At 48.4% G+C, this 22,021-nt stretch overlaps 3 protein-coding genes across 5 annotated transcripts in view; 2 read left to right on the forward strand and 1 right to left on the reverse strand.

Annotated features, from left to right (window-relative positions):
• Nucleotides 1-1,760: 1,760 nt before the first annotated feature.
• Nucleotides 1,761-10,221, forward strand: CDK10 (cyclin dependent kinase 10). Its single transcript, XM_053400039.1, has 14 exons — nt 1,761-1,918; nt 2,774-2,846; nt 3,320-3,391; nt 3,502-3,604; nt 4,398-4,479; nt 4,943-5,010; nt 5,188-5,240; nt 5,364-5,433; nt 6,498-6,557; nt 6,749-6,872; nt 7,540-7,679; nt 8,405-8,457; nt 8,536-8,648; nt 9,915-10,221. The coding sequence occupies exons 1-13, from the start codon at nt 1,808-1,810 to the stop codon at nt 8,628-8,630; spliced, it is 1,104 nt and encodes a 367-aa protein (XP_053256014.1). The 5' UTR covers nt 1,761-1,807; the 3' UTR covers nt 8,631-8,648; nt 9,915-10,221.
• A 1,468-nt stretch (nt 10,222-11,689) lies between these two features.
• SPATA2L (spermatogenesis associated 2 like) lies at nt 11,690-17,780 on the reverse strand. Its single transcript, XM_053400040.1, has 3 exons — nt 17,614-17,780; nt 14,810-15,119; nt 11,690-13,744 (listed from the first exon to the last, which is right to left on the reverse strand). Exons 2-3 carry the CDS (start codon nt 15,116-15,118, stop codon nt 12,659-12,661), a joined length of 1,395 nt encoding a protein of 464 aa, XP_053256015.1. The 5' UTR covers nt 15,119; nt 17,614-17,780; the 3' UTR covers nt 11,690-12,658.
• Nucleotides 17,781-21,845: 4,065 nt separating this feature from the next.
• KIAA0513 (KIAA0513 ortholog) overlaps nt 21,846-22,021 on the forward strand; it is a 51,076-nt gene continuing 50,900 nt past the window's right edge. For 2 of the 3 annotated variants that reach the window (XM_053400042.1, XM_053400048.1), the window contains exon 1: nt 21,846-21,965. The gene's annotated coding sequence lies outside the window, so the exon portion shown is untranslated. Of the gene's footprint in view, nt 21,977-22,021 lie in introns of all 3 variants that reach the window. The other variant, XM_053400043.1, reaches the window with a different exon arrangement.

Raw genomic sequence — 22,021 nt, forward strand, 5'->3', positions numbered from 1 at the left:
TCATATCACTTTAAACTGTCATGGCTTCCTCCAAATAATCCTGAAAACTGTAGTTTGTTAAGGGTGCTGAGAATCATTAGGAGATCCCTATTTCCCTCCCAAAGCTACAATAGTTCTCTGGACAGAGGGATTGGCTGTTGGGTTTCCCCACAAGCAGGTGGGTGGCCACTGTCTGTGGGAACAGGATGCTGGACTAGAGGGGCCATTGGCCTGATCCAGAAGGCTCTTAAATTCTTATGTTAAACTACTATGAAAATTGTATCTGTGATAGAACCTTCACACTGCACACTGACCACCGTATATGAAATCCTATCATCACACCCACAACTCATCAGATAAGGTGTGAGCAGCATCACCCTGCTCTTATGTGAAGGTGAAGCACAGAAGGGAGAGCTTTGATGAAGGGGCATTTGGCACAAAAAGGGAACACATTCTGAAGTGATTTATAGCTCAGAGAGCTTCCATGGCAGCAGGCCTTCAAACGCATTCCAAAGCTCTGAGCAAAACAGCAGAATCCAGCAACGGTCAGAAAAATAAGCCCCTGTCTCCTGTGCGTCGGTGTGCATAAATCAGAGTCTCACGCAGAGTTACTAAAAGCTAAAAGCACTTTAATACAGCAGAATTATCCGCAGTCACGGAACATCGTGCAAGCATGTCTGTCCCGGACAAGAACCAAAAGCAGAATAGAGCAAAGGACTGAGACCCTCGGAAGTGACGCAGTCTCTCCTCCCCACAGTAGGCAGGACGCACACTCTGAGCTGTGTAACCCTGTAAGCTCAGGTTCTCCTCACACACATCTTATGCCTGGAAGACACAATGGTGCAAAAGGAACCTCCACTTTTCTAACTGCAGATGCAAGAGTAAGGCACCCTATGTGTAGGGAGGAACTATTCATTCATTTATTTTATCACTTTTATGTACAATCTTTCGGCAAAGACAGTTTGCAATTTAAAATATTAGAATAAATGCTACAAAATATATTCAGGCCAACATCATACAGAGTAAGCATGCACTGTGGATGTGGCTATGAAACCCAACACGCAGAAAAGTGCCTGTTGTACCAGTGAAAGCAACACTGGGGAGTACACTCTGTGAATGGCAACTACTCCGCTTCAGCCATTGCTATTTCTGGTGAAATGCTTCCTGGTCCCTCTTGCCCTGCCAGGATCACAGGCTTGGTCAAATGGAGCAGAGAGTAGCCACTTAAGATGGCAACATATAATGTTCCACTGCAACTCCTTGCATGACCTAGATGACAATCGCCATAGTGACTGTTGTCTCGATCCTGACAGGTGCATCTTTCTAACAGGTGCATCTCTCCTTGTAGACATTGGGTGGTTGGAGGAGAATGAAAACTCAGGTGGGCTAAAGCATCACATTCTTCCGAATGCCCTCTACCAATTGCAAAGCATCTAAACTCAGCCTCTATATTTTGCTGTATATTACCTTATGTACACCTTTAGTATTAAAGTGTTGGGGTGTTTTTTAGAAGGCTAATAATAATAATAATAATAATTTTGGAACTTGTTATTTATATTCAGTAAGCCACTTAGAACGCTATGCAGAAAAAATGATACTTTAGAAATGGTGTGTTCCCCCCTCTTCAATCTAATCTAGGAGGACTGGATCCTTCCTTTCTCTCCCCCTTGCCCAATTTTAGTACCCCAGTTTCTCCAGCTCCTGGCAAAGGGCTCGCGTAGCAACCGTTGCTGGGGCTCTGTGCGGAAGTTCATACTGTACATGTACGGAAGTGGCTTGAGCATGCGCAGTAGCTGTGGGGAAACTAGAAGTGCGCTCTGCTTCGGCCATGACGGAGGCGGGTTCGGCTGAGCCGGAGTCAGAGACTTTGCGGCTGAAGCGGCTCCGAGGCAGCGGCGGCGGCGGCGGCGGCTTCTTCACGGTACCTCAAGGACACAGGGTAAAGTGGAACTACAACTCCCAGGAGACTTTGCGGCGGAAGAGTTGCCCCGCCCCTCCTGCGTGTTTGCAAGGCGGACGGGGCTGGGGGTGTGCAGGGTTTTTATTCTCTGGCGTTTGCAAATCCTACATTGAAACATCCGCAGAAGAGCTGCGGATTGTGCGTGTATTAAGCCCTGAACGTGCAAATATTGCTTGTGCAAATGTGGCCTTGGCACATGCTGATGGGGCTGACTGTGGGTGGTGAGATTAATTGCCCCGAGCGTATTTTATCGATACTGAAACCATGCGCGACTTTCATTCCACGTAGACATAATTTTCATAGAATTATAGAATTGTAGAGTTAGAAGAGACCCTGAGGATCATCTAGTCCAATGCAATGCAGGAATATGCAGCTGTCCCATACAGGGATCGAACCTGCAACCTTGGCATTGAAGACATTGCTAAATCCTATGCTTACTTACCCAGGAGGGATAAGTGGGCAAGGTGTGATTCCAATTTACTTCCAAGTGGATGTGTATGAGGTTGCTCTGCATGGCTATATATATGTCAGTTATATGTGCAGTTACTGCATAACACTGAAAAGTGTCATTCAGTTGTGCTATTATTGTTATTTTCTTCTCACTCTTGGGAATTTTTTTATTGAAAAGCAGGTTTAAAAATTTCTACAATTTTACATTATTTAACAATAAAAAGTTGTACAAAGAAGCAGAAATAATATTATTCACCATCTTCCAGTTGTAAGGAGACGCCTGGGAATGATGTAATGATCTTTGTTTATATGACCAGGATCCTCAGCAGCATCTCCTCAGGAATCAAGCAGGGACTTAGTTCTGTGACCCATCTGTTGTTTCAGCTGGGAAGATGTCGGAGTGTGAAGGAATTCGAGAAACTCAATCGTATTGGAGAAGGGACCTACGGCATCGTGTGTGAGTGCTGCCACATGAACCAGTCAAGAACTGGTGCTGTGTGTGACCCAAGATGATCTGGAACGCAGGGGGTGGCCCCAGAGCTTGTTAAGGTCCTATCTGTTCCTTGATGTTACGACTTAAGCAGGTGTAGTTGGAATTCAAAATCTCAGCTCCCTGATCTTGGCCATGCACACACCCTCTCCAGCTCTCTTTGAAATCTCTCCAGTGATAATAGATGTATATTTTTCAGGCGTAAATATCATTGATGACATTTTCACACTATATGATTTAGGACAATGGTAATCCCAGGTGGGAAAGCAAGAAGGGAGGTGGGAAAAGTGGCTTGTGTAAAGCCACTTTGATGAGAGGCAACTTTTGAATTGACACTTGAGTCCAGGAGTGCTCCCAGCTCTACGTTAGCTTGTCTGGGGGAGTGGAAGGTGGAGAGTGGCTTCCCCAGGCACAGAACTCTGATTGCATTGCCATTCCAGATCGTGCCCGGGACACCCAAACAGATGAGATTGTGGCACTGAAGAAGGTGCGGATGGACAAAGAGAAAGATGGTGAGCAGAATGGGAGAGCTCTGAGGCATCCCTGCTGGTCTTGGCTCAATGAAACATACTTTGTGTTTAGTCTTTCCCCTGTCATCTTAATGTGCTACTTCTCCCTGTAGGGATTCCCATCAGCAGCCTACGAGAGATCACCTTGTTGCTGAAGCTCCAACACCCCAACATTGTGGAGTTGAAAGAGGTGGTGGTGGGGAATCACTTGGAGAGGTACTGACCAGGCCCTTCCTGTCCCCATAACCTTTCCTCTACCTTAAGCAGGAGGCTTTTCTTTCCTGTCCCCCAAAGCTGCCATTTTATGTCACCCAAGAGTGGGGAGCTGGATCTTGCCAGTGGGCAAGAGTTTTACCTCCCTCACTGCTCCCATGGGCCAAGTTTGACAACTGGACCTGTCAAAACACCTGACACTGTAATAGCATTGGATGACCCATCTTCCTTTGCTCATGCTGTTTGAAATTAAAACTGCACAGGCAAAAGCACAGCACTTTGTAAGTTCTGGCAATCAGCTGATAGGTGGCACTTGAAAAACTCAGGACTTTGTAGGCACTGACTATAAGATGATTAGCAGAAGTTGCAAAGGCACAGGACCTTGGTGCAAATTGTATCTTTACCTGCCCTACAGGTAGCTGCCCCAGTTGGCATTGTGGGACGAGTCTTATTCAACCTGCATGTCAGAGGTTCCCCACTGCAGTTATATCAGCTATTCTTGAATGCTGAGGCTGGCTTATATAATCTTTTTAAAAAATAAAAAATACAAACTTTAAAAATACAAAACTTTGCACACAAAGCAGGATGGAGGTTAGCAGGAATAAAGGAAGCTGGGGGTGTGGGGTTGCTTTGTTTCTGAAAGCAAAGCATGGTTTCCAAGGCATTGTGGCCTCCAGAATATGACTCAAGCAGTCAAGAGCCTGTCTTTTAAGCCACTTCTTTCTGCTCAGCTCTGGCCTCTTGGGTAGATATATCTCCAACTACAGAAAAGAAAACGTGTGTGTTTGTCCTGCAGCATTTTCCTTGTGATGGGTTACTGTGAGCAGGACCTCGCCAGCCTCCTGGAGAACATGCAGGCTCCCTTCTCTGAAGCTCAGGTGAGATGGGGAAAGTAACAGCCTTGTGTTGATTGTTCGGATCACTGTCTTCATCAGAATGAAAGAAATGTCATAAAAAGGTGCAGTTTGTTGAACCCAAGGCATGGTTGTGACCAAATTTGAGATGGAAGAAAGACAAGAAGGCACTTTTTAAAAGCAAAGCATGAACAAAAGAATCAAAGTATGTAGGTGTTCAAACAGAGCAGGAGTAGCCTGGTTGGTTTATTTGGGCATCATCCATATCATAGGAAGCTGCCGTATATTGAGACAGACCATTGGCCCATAAGGTAAAGTATGCTTTAGGTCAGTTCAATAAGACTAATCCTTTCAGCTTCTTGTGTTGCCTTTCTGTGGATCTTTGAACCCCAGAGCAGAATATGTCACAAGACAAAGTAACGTGTGTTTTACGCAAGAGAGATGGCTCCTTAATGATGCCCTATTCATTTACTCCAACCCATTGCAGGTGAAGTGTATCATTCTCCAGGTTCTCAAGGGTCTTCAGTACCTGCATGAAAACTTCATAATCCATAGGTGAGAGAAGAGCAAGGACTGGGCATTTGACTGGAGATAGGATCAATATGTAGCTTGCAGGCCTGCTACTATCTGTGTCAGTGTGGGAGAGAGGCTGCTTAAGGGAGCAGGATTTGGGGAAGGGCTGCACTTGGTTTTGTCTGTCTCCTGGTGAACCTCTCTTTCCACCAACAACAGGGACCTGAAGGTATCCAACTTGCTCATGACTGACAAAGGTTGTGTAAAGACGGGTGAGTGTTTGGCCAACATCTGGCCTCCCTTGATGACTTCCACCATCACAGACACATACCTGATTGGTTTGTAATGCAGTTGGACCTGCCCTTTGACCTTGAGTGTCTCCTCTTTTCTTGCAGCGGACTTTGGGTTGGCTCGTGCTTACAGGGTCCCCCTGAAGCCCATGACTCCCAAAGTTGTCACACTCTGGTGAGTAGACTCTGAGCATCCCTTGACTAATCAACACTCCTGCACAATCACTACCTTTGGGCGAGAGGGTAGTTAAGGAGGAAAGGAGCTTTGCTTTCACTGATAGGCTGCTTCCTTATGGTTTTGATACCCAACCAACTCAAAGAAAGAAGACTCCACACCTTCCTGACATGTGTACTTAGGAAATGTGATTGAGACCAGTGCCAAAGCAAGACAAGAGTTTCTGCTCTTGACACATATAGGGGCCTGATTCAGCAAGCATTTAAACCCTGGTTAAAAATAAGCAATGGTTTAAGGTGAACAAGCAGTGTGCTGGTCTCCACTGCTCAGAATTATGCACTTTCCTCCTCCACATCTCCCGCAGCACTGGGAAGGAAAAAACAGCATCTGGCTTGCCATTGTGTGCAGACTTGGACTCATGGGTCAGGCACAAACTTTGGCTTCCACTTGTGGTTTGTTTGGAGAGAAACAACTCACAAGCCTTGGTTCAGACAACAGCAAGCCAAGGCTTAGGGCTTGTTGCTCCTAGAGCTGCCAGGAGCAGACGAGGAACACAGCAGGACTTTAGAGCAGCAGCACGTTAACAAGAGGTTTCTTTTAACTAAGGTTTAATGTGACGAAGGAAGCAGGTGGGCAACCTGCAGGATGTGCAGTCTTTCGCTGTGTCCCACCGTTGGTTGCTCAGGGCCCTTGTTATCACTTGGCTGCCTGTGACAGGCTGAAGGGAGATTCACTGTCCTTATGCTTGGAAGCAGGGAGGAGGAACATGTGCAAAGGGGATCAATGAGATTCTGTTTGTGCATCTTCTGCCTCTTGTGTGAGAAAGAGGAGGGAGGGTGCGTGTGTGTGATTTCCCCTCCCCCACCGCCACCCCAATACCAAGTGCAGCCCTCAGGGACAAAAAGGTGTGGAGCTATTGCAACAGGAAAAGACCCCTCTTTTTCCAATTAAGGAAATGCCCATTGTCTGCTGAATTCAAATTACAGAATGCCAGCCCCTCAATGCACCAGCCATTGTGAGCTGACATCGACCTTCCCTGGAACACTTTCTCCGCTCTTTTCCAGGTACCGAGCCCCTGAGCTGCTTCTGGGGACAATAACACAGACCACCGCCATAGATATGTGGTGAGGGAAGAAGACGTCTCCTTTCCTCCATCCCCCACGCCTAATGTGGGGATTAGGAGGACAGAAAGGAAAAATGCATCCTTTGAGGCCTGGATTCATGGCTCTGTGGACAAATTGGATTTTCCTAGGCCTGGGAGGGTGGAGGGAATAGCTGCTAGCCTCTCTGTGTTAACTGTGAGTCTTCCCTGCAGGGCGGTGGGTTGCATCCTGGCAGAGCTGCTGGCTCATAAGCCGTTGCTACCTGGGAGCTCTGAGATCCAGCAGATAGACATGATTGTGCAGCTTCTGGGCACGCCCAACGAGACCATCTGGCCAGTGAGTAGTCCCCAGACCTCATCCCACCTCTGCTTTGCTGCTCCCTCCTCCTGCTTGGGTTTTGCCCCTTTGTGCCTCTTCTAATGTAGCCTTTCCTTAGTGTTGCAGCATTGCAGGTGGTGGAAAGGTCCTCTGACCCAATATCATATGCAAAGGCATGGCTGCTTACCCGCAGTCCGATCCCCATCAACGCATGCAATGCAGGCTGCAGTAAGATACGAGGAGATCAGGTGCACTGTTGAGAGGCTGTAACATTAGATCAGGGATGGGGAACATCAGGCCCTGATGATCAAATATGCTCCTCCAAGTCTCTCTATCTGGCCCTTAAGATTTTCCCCAGCCACACCCACTTTCCCCAGGTCACACCCTTCACCAGCTCTGCTTTGCACCTTCCTTGAATTTTAGCTGGCTGAAATTGGTCCTTGAACTCTGATGATGCCTTCGTGCCTGGATGGATAGAAAGTAGTGTGAGTGTATGTAGGAACTAGCTTACAGTACAATATAATGGTAAAATCAACATTTGGTGGTCTTAGCATGTGCCTCTTCCCCCCTCCCCCTCACATCCCCGGTTATCCCTTCTTTAGATGGCTCCAGCAAGCAAGTTAAGCCATATGTTAGAGGCAAATGCTCTATTTAGTGCCTTTCTTTGTGTCCCTCTCACCTCCAGGGCTTCTCCAAGCTGCCACTAGTGAGCCAGTACACCCTGCGCAAGCAGCCGTACAATAACCTGAAGCACAAGTTCCCGTGGCTGTCGGAGGCTGGCCTTCGCCTCCTCAACTTCCTCTTCATGTACGATCCCAAGAAAAGGTAACTGGGCCCAGGCTGGGAAAGAGGGCGGCGTTGTTGCGATGCGCCTGCCTTTTGGAATTCTGTTTCGCCATTCTGATCAGTGCCCAGACAGGTAGAGTTAGAAAAGGGCAACTAAAATTTAGCCAGGGTAGAAGTGTTTTCTCCATCCCCGGTCAAAATACAGAAGCTCTCAGGGTCATCCACCTAAACCAATCAGCAGCAAGATTATGAGAGAGACAAAAGCAGCAGCTTTACATGCTGCCACAATTAACCTGTGGAGTGCTCCTGGAGCTTTCCCAAGGAGTGAATTAACTTGGTGGAGGACAGAGCAGTTGAAAGCAGAACATGCAGGTTCAGAGACAGCATAGGGGGATGACCTACAGCAGGTAGTCACAACAGGAAATCGGAATCCTGTGCAGGATGGATTGGACCCTGCGTGTAATTTTAGTGCAACTGTACAAGGCACAGGTTCCTGGATGTGAGCCCTCCTTGCTCAGGAGAGACTAGCTGCATCCCTGAATAAATGAGCTAGCTGTAAGGTGGGCACCTGCTCGCTTGTCTTCTATTGCTCCTGTGATATCCTCTGGCCAGAGCCCTTGGCTTGGCAGAGGCACATTCAGGAATGAAGAGTGGAGCCGCTGCAGGAGAACAGCCTTCCTAAGCCAGAAATTTGTGGGTGGAATAGAGGGATAAGCAAGTGAAAGGTGAAGTCATCCCTTGCTTTCATGTCTCTTCCTCTTCAGAGCGACAGCTGGCGACTGCCTGGAGAGCTCCTACTTCAAGGAGAAGCCTTTGCGTAAGTCTCTTGTGGCTTCCTTTCCCCACACTCAGGGCTGCCGCCACAACCTGATTCATCTTCTCCCTCTTTTTCCAGCCTGTGAGCCAGAGCTCATGCCAACCTTCCCGCACCATCGCAACAAGAGGGCTGCCCCCAGTGTAGAGTGCACAGGCAAGCGCAGTCGGCCCTGAGGATGCACACTTCTCCCGGTAAGGACGGGCGAGGGTTAGAGCAAAGTGCACTTAACAACAGTGGAAGCTGCCTTATACCAAGCCACACCATTGGTCCATCTAGTTCAGTATTGTCTACGCTACACTGATTGGCAGCAGCTTTCCAGAGTTTTCAGGCAGAGCTGTCTCCCAGCTCTACCTCCAGACACCAGGAATTGAACCCGGGGCATTTTCTACCACTCAGGTATGGTCCTCCCCTTAGTTGAATAGATGGCTTACTGATCTCCTGATCATACTAAATAACAAGATGAAAAAATCTTTTTAAATAATTCCAGTGGCACCGTTAAGATCAACTAAATATAAGCTTTCAAGGTATGAGCTGTTGTGTGTAATACACACTTTGTCAGATACCGTACTCTGAAGCAGAGGTCACTTCAACCTTATAATAATGCCATTATGTGAGGTGATTGACAGGTAGGTGGCCACGTTTGACAGATGCATGGGTCTTTGCACAGCTTTGCAGGAGCTACCAATCAGCTAGTCAACACTGCCTGCAAACCCCATTTCAGCCTGGCCATGTCTGTACGTACCTGACACCAGATGCAATATATGATGTCAGGTGCAATGCAGGTGACTGTGGCTTCGTCAGGTGTGGAGGCTTGGCCTAATTAGACCTGTGGACTGGGGGTTCCCCACCACTAACCTAGAAATGTAGCCAGCTAGGAGTCTCATGAAGGTGAAGCTGCTCCACTATTCTCTGCTGTTTATGTCTCCCATGTGCTTTCACACAGCTATGACCACAGGAAGCTGAAAGCAAAGCAGGGTGTGGATGTTGTGGCCCATGGGCCAACTTTGGCCTTCCGTGCTGCTCCTAGCAAACCATGCCCACCTGCTCCACACCTGAAGCAGCAGCCGTCGCTTCAAAGGAACAATAGGGCGTTAAAGGAAGCTACCGATTGTTCCTTTGCTGAAGCAAGGTGTGCTCCAGGCACCCATTAGCTGATGAATAGAAGGAGTATGACATGCACTGGGATCAGGAAGCAGGTTGCACTGAAGCCCTTGCTAAAACAAAAGGGGTATATGAATAGCATGAAGTCTTTGGAAACACCTTTGAAATACTGGATCCTGAAAGCAGCAGCAAATGATGCTTAGGGAAGGTTCAGGGAGGTTTATAAGCAGAGACCACTGATGCCCTAGAAGGGGGTTTCCTGCAATTCCATGGTTGCAGGATTGCTGTTGCCTGAGTGCAAAAAAACAAATCTGAAACAATTGCAGCACTGTGGTACTTCTGTTTCTCTTTCAAAGGGCAGAGCTTGAAGAGAGGCAGTGCTGGGCGCTGCCAGCGGCGTCAGAGCAAAGAGCCAAGAGCCTACAGAGGGTGTCGTGACAGCTCCCATGTTCATAGGAATCAGCTGCCCCTGCTGGGAGACACTGATTACCACTTGGAGCTGGCTTGCCAAGCAGCACCAAAGCTTCTGAATTAGCAGCTCGACTCTCCCATGATGGAAAGAGCAGGGCCTAATAGTAGCCCCTTATCCCACCCCTTATTTGCGGGCAAAACCCAAGACTGAACCAAGACTGTGTCTCAATAAAGTCTTTTGCCGCTGCTGTCTTTGAGTAGTGTGCCTGGAGGGTGAATACTAAAGCTGCTGTGAGCCTTAGCAGAAGGACTCGGAGGGTGGGGAGGGAGATGCCAGATCCCTAGGAGGCAGCCTTATATATAGTGGAGGGAAGTTCCTGGGCAGCAACAGCAGCATCTCTGCATTTAGAGGTGCCCAGGCGCCTTTAACTCCCACACTGTTTTGCATCCCTGCTTGCATGCACTGCTTGTTCTGTGCGTCAAGCTCTGCTTAGCAACTTATCGTGGGTGGGTGTTTGGAAGATCAGGGACTTCAACCTCTTCGCATCTCTATTGTAGCAAACACATAAGTATATATCCCTTCTTGGTCCAGTGAGCTTTTGAAGGCCTTCCTTTCTGATTCAGAGGTGGAAATGCTGGTGGCTCTAGAGCACAGCAGCGTATTCAAGCTCTTCTCCACTGCTGAAAATTCACCCACTTGTCATGGACAGTGCAGCAGCAGCAGCAAACAAGGGCTCAAGCAGAATCCTTTTGCTAGAGCTGTGATATTGCTTTGCTTTGTGTAGGGAAACAGAAAATAGTGCTTGAAGCATCTTTAGGAGGCCAAAGTTATGCCAGAAGCATCAAAAAGAGAACTGACCAGTTACACCTGCCTCCTGACTTTTGTGCAAGAGCCAAAGTGACACTGGGAAGACTAGGTGGCCAAGGAGGAAAGTGTGGGAGGGAAGTTTTCAGAACAGCCTTGAAAACAACTACTGTAATAGATAAGTGCATCTTTTACTTCTGGAAGTGCTTGTCTTTAATGATCAGAAAATTCTGATCGGTTAACTCCATGATACGTATGCAGCTGCTTTATACTAAGCCAAACAGCTAGCAGTAGCTTCAACTTTTCCAGACCTGGGAGCCAGCTTTAACCTAAGCATGCTTTCGGAGATGGAATTCTTAATATTTTACCATATATTTCTATGGTGGTAGTATGATATCCCCACCCCATGGGACAAATCACCTGTCAATCATCTAATGTCATGCTTTCAGCAGGGAGTAGCTGCTCAGTCCAGTTGCCCACAGAAAACTTGGTTGTGCAGCTGTGTCTCTCCCTGCCCCATATATGACGTCACATATGACATCAGGCGGGAGGCAGGTGAACGTGGTTTGAGAAAAATGGAAACCCTGAGCCAAACAGAGACCCTAGTCCAGGCCAAATTTGACCAAAGAGCCAGAGGTTCCAAAGCCCTATGCTAGTTGATCCCAGTCTACCAGCTGAAGACCAATGATCTAGCCTAATATTGTCTTTTTGCCAGGGTCTCTGGCAGAGAGAAGTTGCTACCCAGTCCTTTTAAATCATTGCTACTCAGACCCCCTGCATGCAACACAGCAGCTCTACCCCTGAGCTACGTAGTCCCCAACTGGGTTCCTTCCAGTGAGGATTCAAACTCTGGAACTCAACTACCCACACTACTGGGAGGTGGTGGAAGGGAGAAAAGAAATCCAGAGAACAAAGGAGATTACACTTCTGTTTATTTTGCACCTCTGCTTCTGTAAGCCACCAGGGAGATGCTGAGTGCCTCTGAGGGCTTGGGAACAGCTCTGCCCCTGCCTAGTAGCAGAAGACTCAAACCCAGCATTAAGGCTTTTCCGGCACTCTCTCAACCTCCAGTGGAGAGCCACAAGGATTCAGGAAAAGGTATAAACAAGGAGAGGCAACCTCCACCCCCTCCTGTAATCTCAGCCCATCTTCTCCCATGGCAGCTCCCTATAGTAGCTCCCCCCCCCCCCCGCAACCTTGGTACCCTCCAGATGTCTTCCACTACAGTTCCCATCAGCCCCAGCATTCTAATGCTCTGCTGGCTGCAGACGGTGGGAACTGTAGTGCAAAACAACTGGATGGCACCCAGTTGCGGAAACGCTGCCCTTTGGAATACACAAAGAGGGAGCAGATGAGCATCATGTAAAACTTCATTGTGCCCTGATATTACAAAAGATGAATTCTGGCAGAGGGGTGTGCATGTCCTAACATGTCAATTGACTCGCCATTTCTTGTCAGCCTGCTGGAACCACTTTCAGATGAAGCAGTGCTCAGATGAAGCAAATGCTCAGTGGAAAGGATGAGGGAAGCGGAGGGGGGAGAATCTCACCTGTTCAGCAAACACTACTGTGGGAGACTTTAGGACTGGATCCCCACCCCCCAACAAATTTGTTCACCTAAATCCTCAAAATATTCAGGATTTGAGTAAAGTCCTTTTGGCAGGGGAAAGAGAATGTATGCTGAAAAGTGAATGTCTGGCTGTTTTTTCCTCTGAAACAAAAATAAGGGAAAGTGTTTTTCAGAAAACCGAGAGGGAAGGCCTGGGAGAGGGGGAACGAAAAGCAGACTGTGTGTGCAGTTCTAGATGAAGCCTCAGAACTGCAGAGGAGGCAGCTTTTCTGTCCAAGGTCCAGTTGATGCCCTGGTGGGTTCTCCCAGCACGCGCTATTGCCAGACTCCCGGCAGCCCCTCGTGCAGCAGCTTGTCCACCTCTGTCCTCTGCAGCCAGAGGCGCTGCTGCTTCTCGCTTTGCAGCTCTTCCATGTGGTGGCTGCTCCGGCAGACCTGTGCTCCATCGCAGCTGCCGCCGTGCAGCAACCTGCAGGTGTTGCAGCAGGAGGCCGGGAGGGTGCCCGGGCGCATGCACGAATGCAGGTGATAGCGCGGCGGCTCTGTCGGGGACATCCCCGCGCCCGGCACCAGAGCTCGGTGCATCCCCGTGGGGCTCAGCTGGGGGCTCCTTGGCTGCCTTGCTGAGGGAGAGGCTGGGCTGCTGCCCCGGTGGAGCTGGGGGCCGCCAGGGCTGTCGTAGTGAGGGCTGGGAGACAAGAAGCGGCTTCCCGGAGGTGTGGGGTAGTCCGCTTCTGTAGTTCTGCTGAGCTCCCGCCGCAGGGAGATAAAGGAGAAGGAGGTCTCCAGATCGGGGCCCTCTGAGGCTGGGATCCCATTGCCGTATGGTGGCTCCTCCGGGCCCAGCACCCACATCTTGCTCCTGTTCTCCACAAGCCCCTGTGGAGTCTGGAAGTGCTGCTCTCTGCTCCGCAACCGGGGGCTGCTGCGCTCACAGAGGGGGATGGGGTGCTGCTGCTGCTGCGATGACAATGGCAATGGCAACCTAGGTCCCAAAGGGTCGCCATACGGGCCCTGCCCTTCTGGACTCTCCCTGTACAAGTCTATTGCATCAGCCGGCTCCACACGGAAATCTCTGCCCCTAGGCCAGCGCACCAGGCTCTGCAACTTGGCCACACAGTTCTCTAGGCTGCCTTTGGCTTCCCTGCGGGCCTGGAGAAGGTCTTCAGGTGAAGCGGCGTACGGCTCCAGCTCCCGCACGATCTTCCCCAGGATCTCGCACTCGACCCTGGCTGCAAAAAAGCAGCAGGCTGCAGCGAGGAGGCTGGCACTCGGGGGCAGCTGGGCGATGACCAGGTGGAGGCTGTCTCTCGGGATGTAGCCCAGCCGGCGGAAACTCCTGGTGATGTCGGCCTCAGGCAGGACCCCCTGGAGGACGTGCACGTAAACACCTGAGAAGGTCTGCAGAGAAAGACACAGCGGTTAGTGCCCTGTATTGCTCGTCACACAAATTTAATACTGTTACTTATTTACAGCATTTGCTGACCGCTTGGTCACAAAGCAATTTACACAGCCATCCATAAAACAATCCAGTGTTCAAAATAATACAAGGTTGTAGCCAATGCTAGTCCTACTCAAAGCAGACCCACTGAAGTAAATGAACATGACTACCTTAAGCTCATTAATTTCAGTAGCTCTTCTGTGAATATGACTAGTTTTGGCTACAACTCACAGTGTTCCAAGCACACAAAAACCACAAGTTTGTTTGTTCGTTCAGTGACTAGGCATGGTACACAGCAACAATATTATCTTTGTATTATGCATGAGGTTATACATGCTGCCCAGCTGTCATTGACCGGTAACAGGGCCTTCTCTGTGGTGGCTCCCTGTTTGCAGAATGCTCTCTCTGGATGAAGAACATTTGTCTCTCTGGTTATTAACTTTCAGGAGGAACTTAAAAAGATTTCTGTTTACCCTGGCATCTGATGGCTGAAAGCTACAGTTGCTGAAAATGAGTATGAAATGTATCCATGCCGTGAAATTAGCAGCTGTGGGAGTATGTGACTGGTTTTTTTAAAAAAAATTAAAAAGGAAGTTTTAAATTTGTTTTTATTTTAGATTTAATTGCATTGTTTCTACCATTTTGCTATTTGCTACCCTGGACTCCTTTAGGAGGAAAAGCAGGACAGAAATTTAATGATTCCTTCAGTTCTCTGGAAGAGAAGTAGACTCAGGATTTCAGCTGTGAATATTACTACTCTGACTGGGACAGGAAGCAATCAGGAAACTGAGGAAAAGGTGCTGAGAGGCTAAGTAAACCTCTGAACACCAATGAATGGAAGGTGTTTGGCTTTATTTTTATACATTGCACATCTGTATGTGAGGTGAGCTGCTCTTTGCATGATTTAGAAGGAAGGAATTCAAATAAGTAAAATAAACAACTGTTTCTGTCTGCAATATAGCAGAGTCCTGTGTGGCCTTCTCCCTCTGCCCCCACAATGCCTGACTTCCCCCCACAATGCTCACTTTTATGGTTCCAAATTCCTTGCGCCAGGGGAAGAAGTAAAGATTGACTGCTGCCAGTTCCAGCACCTCAAAGGCCCGGCCAAGATTCTGGAGCGCCAGTCCCAGATCCAGCTGTCCTCGCAGGGCCGAGGCAAGCATGGCGAAGGTGTCCTCCCCTCTCAGGGCACTGTGAACTTCTGGATCCTCCAGCAGTTGCCGCCACATCCGCTCCTTCAGGGACGAGTCAGTGCAGATGCCAGTGTGGCCCTGGTGGAAATTGTTCTCCAAGCACTGACGATACTTCTCCTGCAGCGCCGCTCCAGGAGACATCCTGCAGTGGGAAAACAGCAAAGCCCTGAACCTGGTCCCATTTGAAATTCCGTCAATCAAATCAGCCTATGACTACAAGTGGAATTGCCAAGCAAATGAATTCAGCCATCAAGCCGATAAAACAGAGCCTTGTATACTGCACAGGATGGTTGTTGTTTTGATTTACAAAAGCCATGGATGAGTTTTCCCACTGCAAAGAAAATACCCATGCCAAATATATATATAAAATTCCGCCCCCAGAAGCCCTTTAACATAAGCTGCATTCCATAAATAGGCTGATGCAGTATGGGCAGATATTCTTCATTTGCATGTGCATTCTCACTTCTCATGTTTTCTTTTCAATGCCATATGCACATGCATGCAAAGGGTAATGTAACTGCAAGCAGGAGGTGGTGATCATGGTCAAGTGATGGGAAAGGGAATTTTAAGTGTATTGATTCATTTCAATCATTTCTACCCTGCCTTTTAGAGGTTAAACCCTCATGGTTTTTATAGGATGATGCCCTAGTATACAGAGGAATGCTACTGTCTGACCTGACTGCTGGAGATTTTGGCAGAAAAAATGTGTTCTCAAGATCATTACTGGCTCATCAGTGAGAATTTGGCTATTCCCTTTCTCTCATCCATCCCAAACTGTTGACACTCACACACTTCCCTGATTGTCCTCTTGCTTTTTTCAAGCACTGATTAAGTTTCCAGCAGAGTTGCTGCACAGAGCTCTGGTGTACAAACTGACAGCTGGTATTGCAGAGGAATGACAAGTGATCATTTTGGTTAGGATGCCACTGACAATGGAACTCCCCCCATCTTCTGTGTTACTTGTTCAATTTTTATCTTCACTCTCTCCACCAGCTCTACTCCATCCTCCTGCAACCTGGTGTCCTCTATATTTTTGGGACTCTGACTCCCCATATGCCTTGCCAGTGACCATGTTGGCTGAGGCTGATGGGAGCTGTGGTCCAAAAGATCTGCTGTCCTCCAGAAGATGCTTACTCTGGAGAAACTGACAAGGTGCATGGCTGGGCAAGGAGGGGGGAAGGAGGAGAGAAGTCTTGCCAATTTCACCACATTGCCTTTTAAATATGTCTCTACATTCTCCACCACTAAAACGCAAGTAAGTCCTTGTGAGAATATCTATATCAAAATATACACACTGTATAGTATGCCAAGACTGTTCCGATTAGGAATAAGAGTTAGGAAATATTTGCTTCCACACTTCAGTCACATTCAGTTCATTGGTAGAGCATCAGCTTTGCATGCAGAGGTTCCAAGGTTCAACATCTCCAAGTAGGGATGGGAGAGACCCCTGCTTGAAACCCTGGAGAACTGCTGAATACTGTGGGACTCTGCCTGCCACCCTGAGCTCCCTGCCCTTTGGTTGCCACTCTGTGGCTTCCGCCTCTTTCCCTCCATATGCCTGGGAGCCAAAAAGGCAAGCCAGTCACCACAGCCACGGCTCAGAGAGAGAGGGTGGAAGAGAGCCACCCTGGGGACTAGAGCACATGAGCCAGACAGGGGACAGCCCTTGCCCCAAGACAAGTTGTTGGCACTTCTTTGCCAACACTTGCTACGTTCATGGCTTCTGAGTATGTGGCTGTCTTCTGGAAGAAGCCCTGCTGTTAGTGCATAGCGCCACAGACAACAATACATAGTTGTCAACCCAGTTCCTGAACTAACAAGGTAAGTTGCTATGGGAGCACTTTAGAATCAAAGCCCCACAAATAGCTCTTAAAAATAACAATGTGAAAAGATCCAAGCCCAACAGAGGGAGACTCTCGGAGAGTTAACCACCCACCAGATTACCAAGTGCTGAGAATGAGAGACTTGAGGGAGATAGCTTTGCTTTTGCATGTGGGGGAGGGGGGCACAGGAGGGCAAATCTATGGGAGAGAGTCCTGTCACAGCCTCAAGGTGGTAGTGGGGCACATCATAAGTTCTTCCAGTGAAAGGGGGAGAAGTTGTGCTGTTATGATTATGTGGGTACTGTGGCTTTGCAGGGAAATAGGGACAGAATCATAGGGCAAAACAGCGGGGCATCACCAGCGTGGGTGCCCAATACATAAATCAGTGGGAGACCGTTGGAATAAACCACATGAAAACCCCGTAGTACTTTAGGAAACCCCTAATAGATCATGAATCATTATTTCAAAAAGTGCCTCATCCACACTAATTTCCTGTTAGTCTGCTCCAATAGCCTTATCTTAAATTCTACCACAACTTCTCTGGACCGTATGCCAACATAAAGTGTGCCAGCTTTTAAGGTGCCACAAGGCGCTTCTCGTTCATGCCTGGTAGGGGCTGTACAGAAAATAAAGACACACATCGTTCCACCAGCAGGTCCTGTCTAAAAAAGGGACCGACATCAGAAGAGACCCGCTGGCTCAGAAGATGCCACCATCACCCTGGCAGACTTTCAGGTGCCACAGGGCTGTTGGTCGCTGCTGCTGCTGCACTAGACAAGGAGGTTTGGAGCCGGGGGGCGGCAGTATGCCTACCACTTGGGGGGATCCCAGGTAAAGGGCTCGTATTCGGTGGGTTGGGGTCTGCAGAGCCTGAAAGAGCCCCCTCGCAAGGCGAGGAAGGGAGCGCCTCTTCGTCCCGCTGGAACGTCATTGGGGGCTGAGTCAAACACCCCCGCCTCACAAGTTTCCCTCGCACGCCCCCGCAAATCTGGCCGGTTGGGATTCGAACTCGCGCCCCACTCACCTGCCAGCGCTAGCTCCTTGGCCCCCTTCTCTCGGTCTCTCACTCTCTTTCCCTTTTGGGCTCGCTCCTGTCACTTCCGGTTCTTCTTTGCCCCGCCCTTCCCGAGAGGAGATTACGTCAAGTCTCAGGAGCCGGCCGTTAACCTATTCCTTGCGGCACTGAAGGATTTGTTTTTTGTTTTTGCTTTTAAATCTTAAAGGAACGGGTTAAAAAAAGTTTTTAAAATCATAATTATAATAGCACACAAAAAAGAATGTTATAATATCATTGTCAGGTATTGCAAGTAAATGTTTGTGTATTTCAGACAAATGTCCCAGTTATATTTAATTAATTTATTGCTATCCATTTCTAGAGGAGGGCTAAATCATTTTTTTAAAAGAGAGCTCATTACCTTCAGGTTTACAATCTAAGAAGGGATGACACAAAGTTGGAAAGGTGCATTTAGGTATCCCACCCCAAACAGTTTAGGGACCCAAAGATTAAAACCAGCATTTTGAACTGGACCTAGAAACACACTGGTAGCCAGAGCAATTGGTGCAGAAGTGTTGCATGATCAGACCGTGTCTGCGTAACAGTCACATCTAGGGAATAAAAAACAGATCTTGGTAACTTAGCATGATTGTTCCATGGGATACACCCCAAACTGCTATCAAATCGCAGATTACATCTATCACACAGACTAAGCTGTAAAAATCAGGCATAGAGCCAAAGTGGGGATCCTCGTGATTTCTACATTAAATCTTCCTAAAGTCACCATAAAAATGCACATAACATTGGTAGCCCATGAACTGAAACACAAATGTCACAAATCCCATACTTCATGATGCCACTAGGGCATGAAAACATGGAGCAGGCCCCTTCAAGGAGGGACTTTTGCAGTACTGGGTGGTGTATATAAGCCAGAGCTTTTCCACCTTTTGGGTCCACTGCTCCCTTGACCAACTAAATTCTATCAGTGGCACCCCTGTGGGGCTCAGGAGCCCAGTTATGTCACCCCTTGCCTGCGGAGCTGGCAGCCCCTCACCCCTCCCTTGTGGAGGGTTCCCTCAGCCTCCTCTCTTCTCCCCCTTTTTTTTTTATAAAATTTTTTATTGGTTTTTCAACATATAATATAAAACAATACAAAAGACAAACACTAACAAACAAACATAAAAACATGTATAATTTCATAATTTTTTTCATAAACCTAATTTCAGCGACTTCCCCATGCCTCCCTTTTCTGCACCCCTGTTTTAAATTTTCCAGCAACCCCTGGTCTAAACTATTTATTAACTCCTTTCTTTAACCCTTTTCTTTCCTTTTGTCCAATCGTTTATCGCTGCAAATCTGCTATGCTTAAACCATGACATTTTAACACTCCATAATCTTACAAGAATTTTTAAGATAAAGTTTAAATTTCTTCCAGTCTTCCTCCGCCGTCTCTTTCCCTTGGTCACGGATTCTGCTCGTCATCTCTGCCAGTCCCATATAGACAATCACCTTCGTCTGCCACTCTTCCAGTGTGGGTAGTTCTTGTGTCTTCCAATACTTTGCTAGTAACATTCTTGCTGCTGTTGTAGCATACATAAAAAACATCCTATCTTTCTTTGACACCAATTGGCCTACCATGCCCAGGAGAAAAGCCTCTGGTTTTCTTCTCCCCTGTCCTTGGGAGTCCTTTGCACAGCTGCAGCTGCCACCCCGGTCTCTGAGCTGCCCTCCCCCCACCCCAAAGAGAGGCGCCTTCTCACAATGCCCTACAGGGGCCTGGGAAGCACCCCCTGGCCAGCCCCAGAGGCACCATTCACCTGGGGAGCTTGTAGCCAGAGTTGCTGCAACAAACAGTTGTGCAAGCGTTTGGGAGGCAGACATGAGAGGGCATCAGAGGAAAGGGCCAGTGTTGCCCGCGGCACCCCTGACCATCATTCAAGGCATCCCAGGGTGCCACGGCACACTGGTTGGAAACCACTGAGAGAAGCCAATGCATGCCCCAAGGCTTCTTCAGTCTTGAAGAATATCATAGCTAACATCATAACAAAACATATGGCTGGCATGGTGCAGCCTGATCCTATGCACACTTACTTGGAAGAAAAGCCTGCTGTGTTCGGTTAGGCAGGGTAGTTCCCTAAAAAGTGTGCATTTAAACCCCTCCAGTTCTAGAAATCCAGCAGCAGCTCCCAATAAAACCTCAACCCCTTGGTAGAACATCTGCCTTGCATGCCAAAGGTCCCAAGTTCCATCCCCAGCAGATCTAGGTAGGGCAGGGGAAGGTTCCCCAGTCTGGAATCTTGGTGAGTTGCTGCCAGTCAGTGTACGCAATACTGAGCTAGATGGACCAATGGGTCTGGACTCTGTATAAAGGCAGCTTCATATGTTCCTACCTGCCTTTCCATCACTGGCTTCTAGCAAAAGACAGCTTTTGTTTGTAAATCAAAAGACCTGCAGCAGAGGGCGCATTTGCATTGAGAAATAAGCTTTTTCCTGATGCAACTGGAAACCTCCAAGTTGTGAAAGGGGCCAGGGGCACAATGCTGAGGAACAGGACAGTTCTTCTGTCTTTCCTTACAGGGTTCTGCTAGAAATCCTGCCTTTATTACCTTTACAGTACTTTTTATTACAATTATTTATTTCCTAGGTAAATGGATTTTAGAATTGCTAAGCCTGATTTGTATTCATTTGCTATGCTTTTATTGTACAGTGCTTAAAACAAAAATTCTCATGAGCTGTTTTGCAGGCCTTGTTGGGAGAGCTAGTGTGGTATAATGGTTCAAGTGTAGGACTAGGGCCTGGGACGCCAGCGTTCAAATTCCTGCTCAGCCATTAAACAGTCTCTCAGCCTAAACATACTTCACAGGGTTGTTGTGAGAATAAAATGGGGAGAAAGTAGTGTGTGTGTGTGTGTGTGTGTGTGTGTGTGTGTGTTTGTAAGTAAGTTCGTAAGTAAGTAAGGCAGGATAAACAGAAATCGAATGAATAAATCTGGTGCATGTTTTCTCATAAGTACAGAGTTCAATGGTGCTTACTCCTAAGTAGGCGTGTGTACAGGGCTGCAGCCAGTGTGGAGCAAGTGTATGCAGGTGTCTCCAAAAGTAAATCCCTGTTGGAGAGTGTCCATGGTGGCTCGTTGGAACTGGTAGGGTGGAAGACAGGGAGGAGGCAACATGAGGAGGAGGAGGAAGGTGACAGACAGGGCTACCCTCAGGATGTTGTAAGAAAGAAGACAGGCAGGTTTATGCAACTATGCATGGCATGGAGAAGGTGGATAGAGGAAAGTTTTGTTCCTACTCTCACAACACTAGAAGCCGTGGACATCCATTGAAGCTGAGTGTTGGCAGATTCAGGATGGATAAAAGACTTCTTCATGCAGCTAAGCTATGGAGCTCGCTTCCACAAGAGGCAGTGACGGCCCCCAACTTTGATGGCTTTAAAAGAGGATTGGACAATTACATGGACAAGGCTATCAGTGGCTACTAGCCATAATGGGTATGCTCCACCTCCAATGTCAGGGGCAGTAATGCTTCTGAATACCAGTTGTTGGGGTTCTGCTTGAGGGTTTCCCACAGGCATCTGGTCGGCCACTGCCAGAATAAGATGCTGGGCTAGATGGCCTGAACCAGCAGACCCTTTTTATGTTCAAGTGGGGACAACTGGACTCAAGGATGTGTGTTTGTGAATCGCAGCTCAGTCCACTGCAGACTGACCCCACAACAAGCCTCTCTGACCTCCAGAGGTCTAAGGCTACACCCACACCATGCATTTAATGCCAACTGAAAGCACGTTGCCCCCCCCCCCCCAAGAATCCTGGGAACTTTAGTTTGTTAAGAGTGCTGCAAACTACAGTTCCCATGGTTCTTTTTTCCGGGGGACCATGTGCTTTGAAAGTGTTCTACCTGAATGGTTGTGGCTAAGACCTTATTAACGCGGGAGGGACTGCAGCAGTCCGCTCACCTCCCCCGGCGAGGCGGCTGCAACCTTTGCCGAGCTGCCCGCCCACCTCCCGCTCAGGCTTCCCCGGCCCCTCCTCTGAACCTTCTCACGTGGCAGCCACTGTGCCGCCTCCTTCCCCGGCCGCGGCTCCGAGTCTGCGCCCTTCCGCTAGCTCAGTTCGCAAGAGGAGGGAGAAGACGCGCAGCCGGACGCACGGAGGGCGCTGTAACAGGAGGTAAGGCGCAGGTGGGCGCAACCGACTTTCTGGGGGGTGGGGCGCAAGCAGAAACA

This window comes from Podarcis raffonei, chromosome 8 (assembly GCF_027172205.1).
Source record: "Podarcis raffonei isolate rPodRaf1 chromosome 8, rPodRaf1.pri, whole genome shotgun sequence".
In the NCBI taxonomy this organism is placed as follows: Eukaryota; Metazoa; Chordata; class Lepidosauria; order Squamata; family Lacertidae; genus Podarcis; species Podarcis raffonei.

Coding starts and splice junctions, on each gene's coding strand:
- CDK10 (XM_053400039.1), top strand. CDS start 1,808: ATGACGGAGGCGGGTTCGGCTGAGCCGGAGTCAGAGACTTTGCGGCTG. Junction 4,480..4,942: donor CTCCCTTCTCTGAAGCTCAG/GTGAGATGGGGA, acceptor AACCCATTGCAG/GTGAAGTGTATCATTCTCCA. Junction 8,458..8,535: donor CTTCAAGGAGAAGCCTTTGC/GTAAGTCTCTTG, acceptor CTCTTTTTCCAG/CCTGTGAGCCAGAGCTCATG.
- SPATA2L (XM_053400040.1), bottom strand. CDS start 15,118: ATGTCTCCTGGAGCGGCGCTGCAGGAGAAGTATCGTCAGTGCTTGGAG. Junction 13,745..14,809: donor AGGAATTTGGAACCATAAAA/GTGAGCATTGTG, acceptor CTTTCTCTGCAG/ACCTTCTCAGGTGTTTACGT.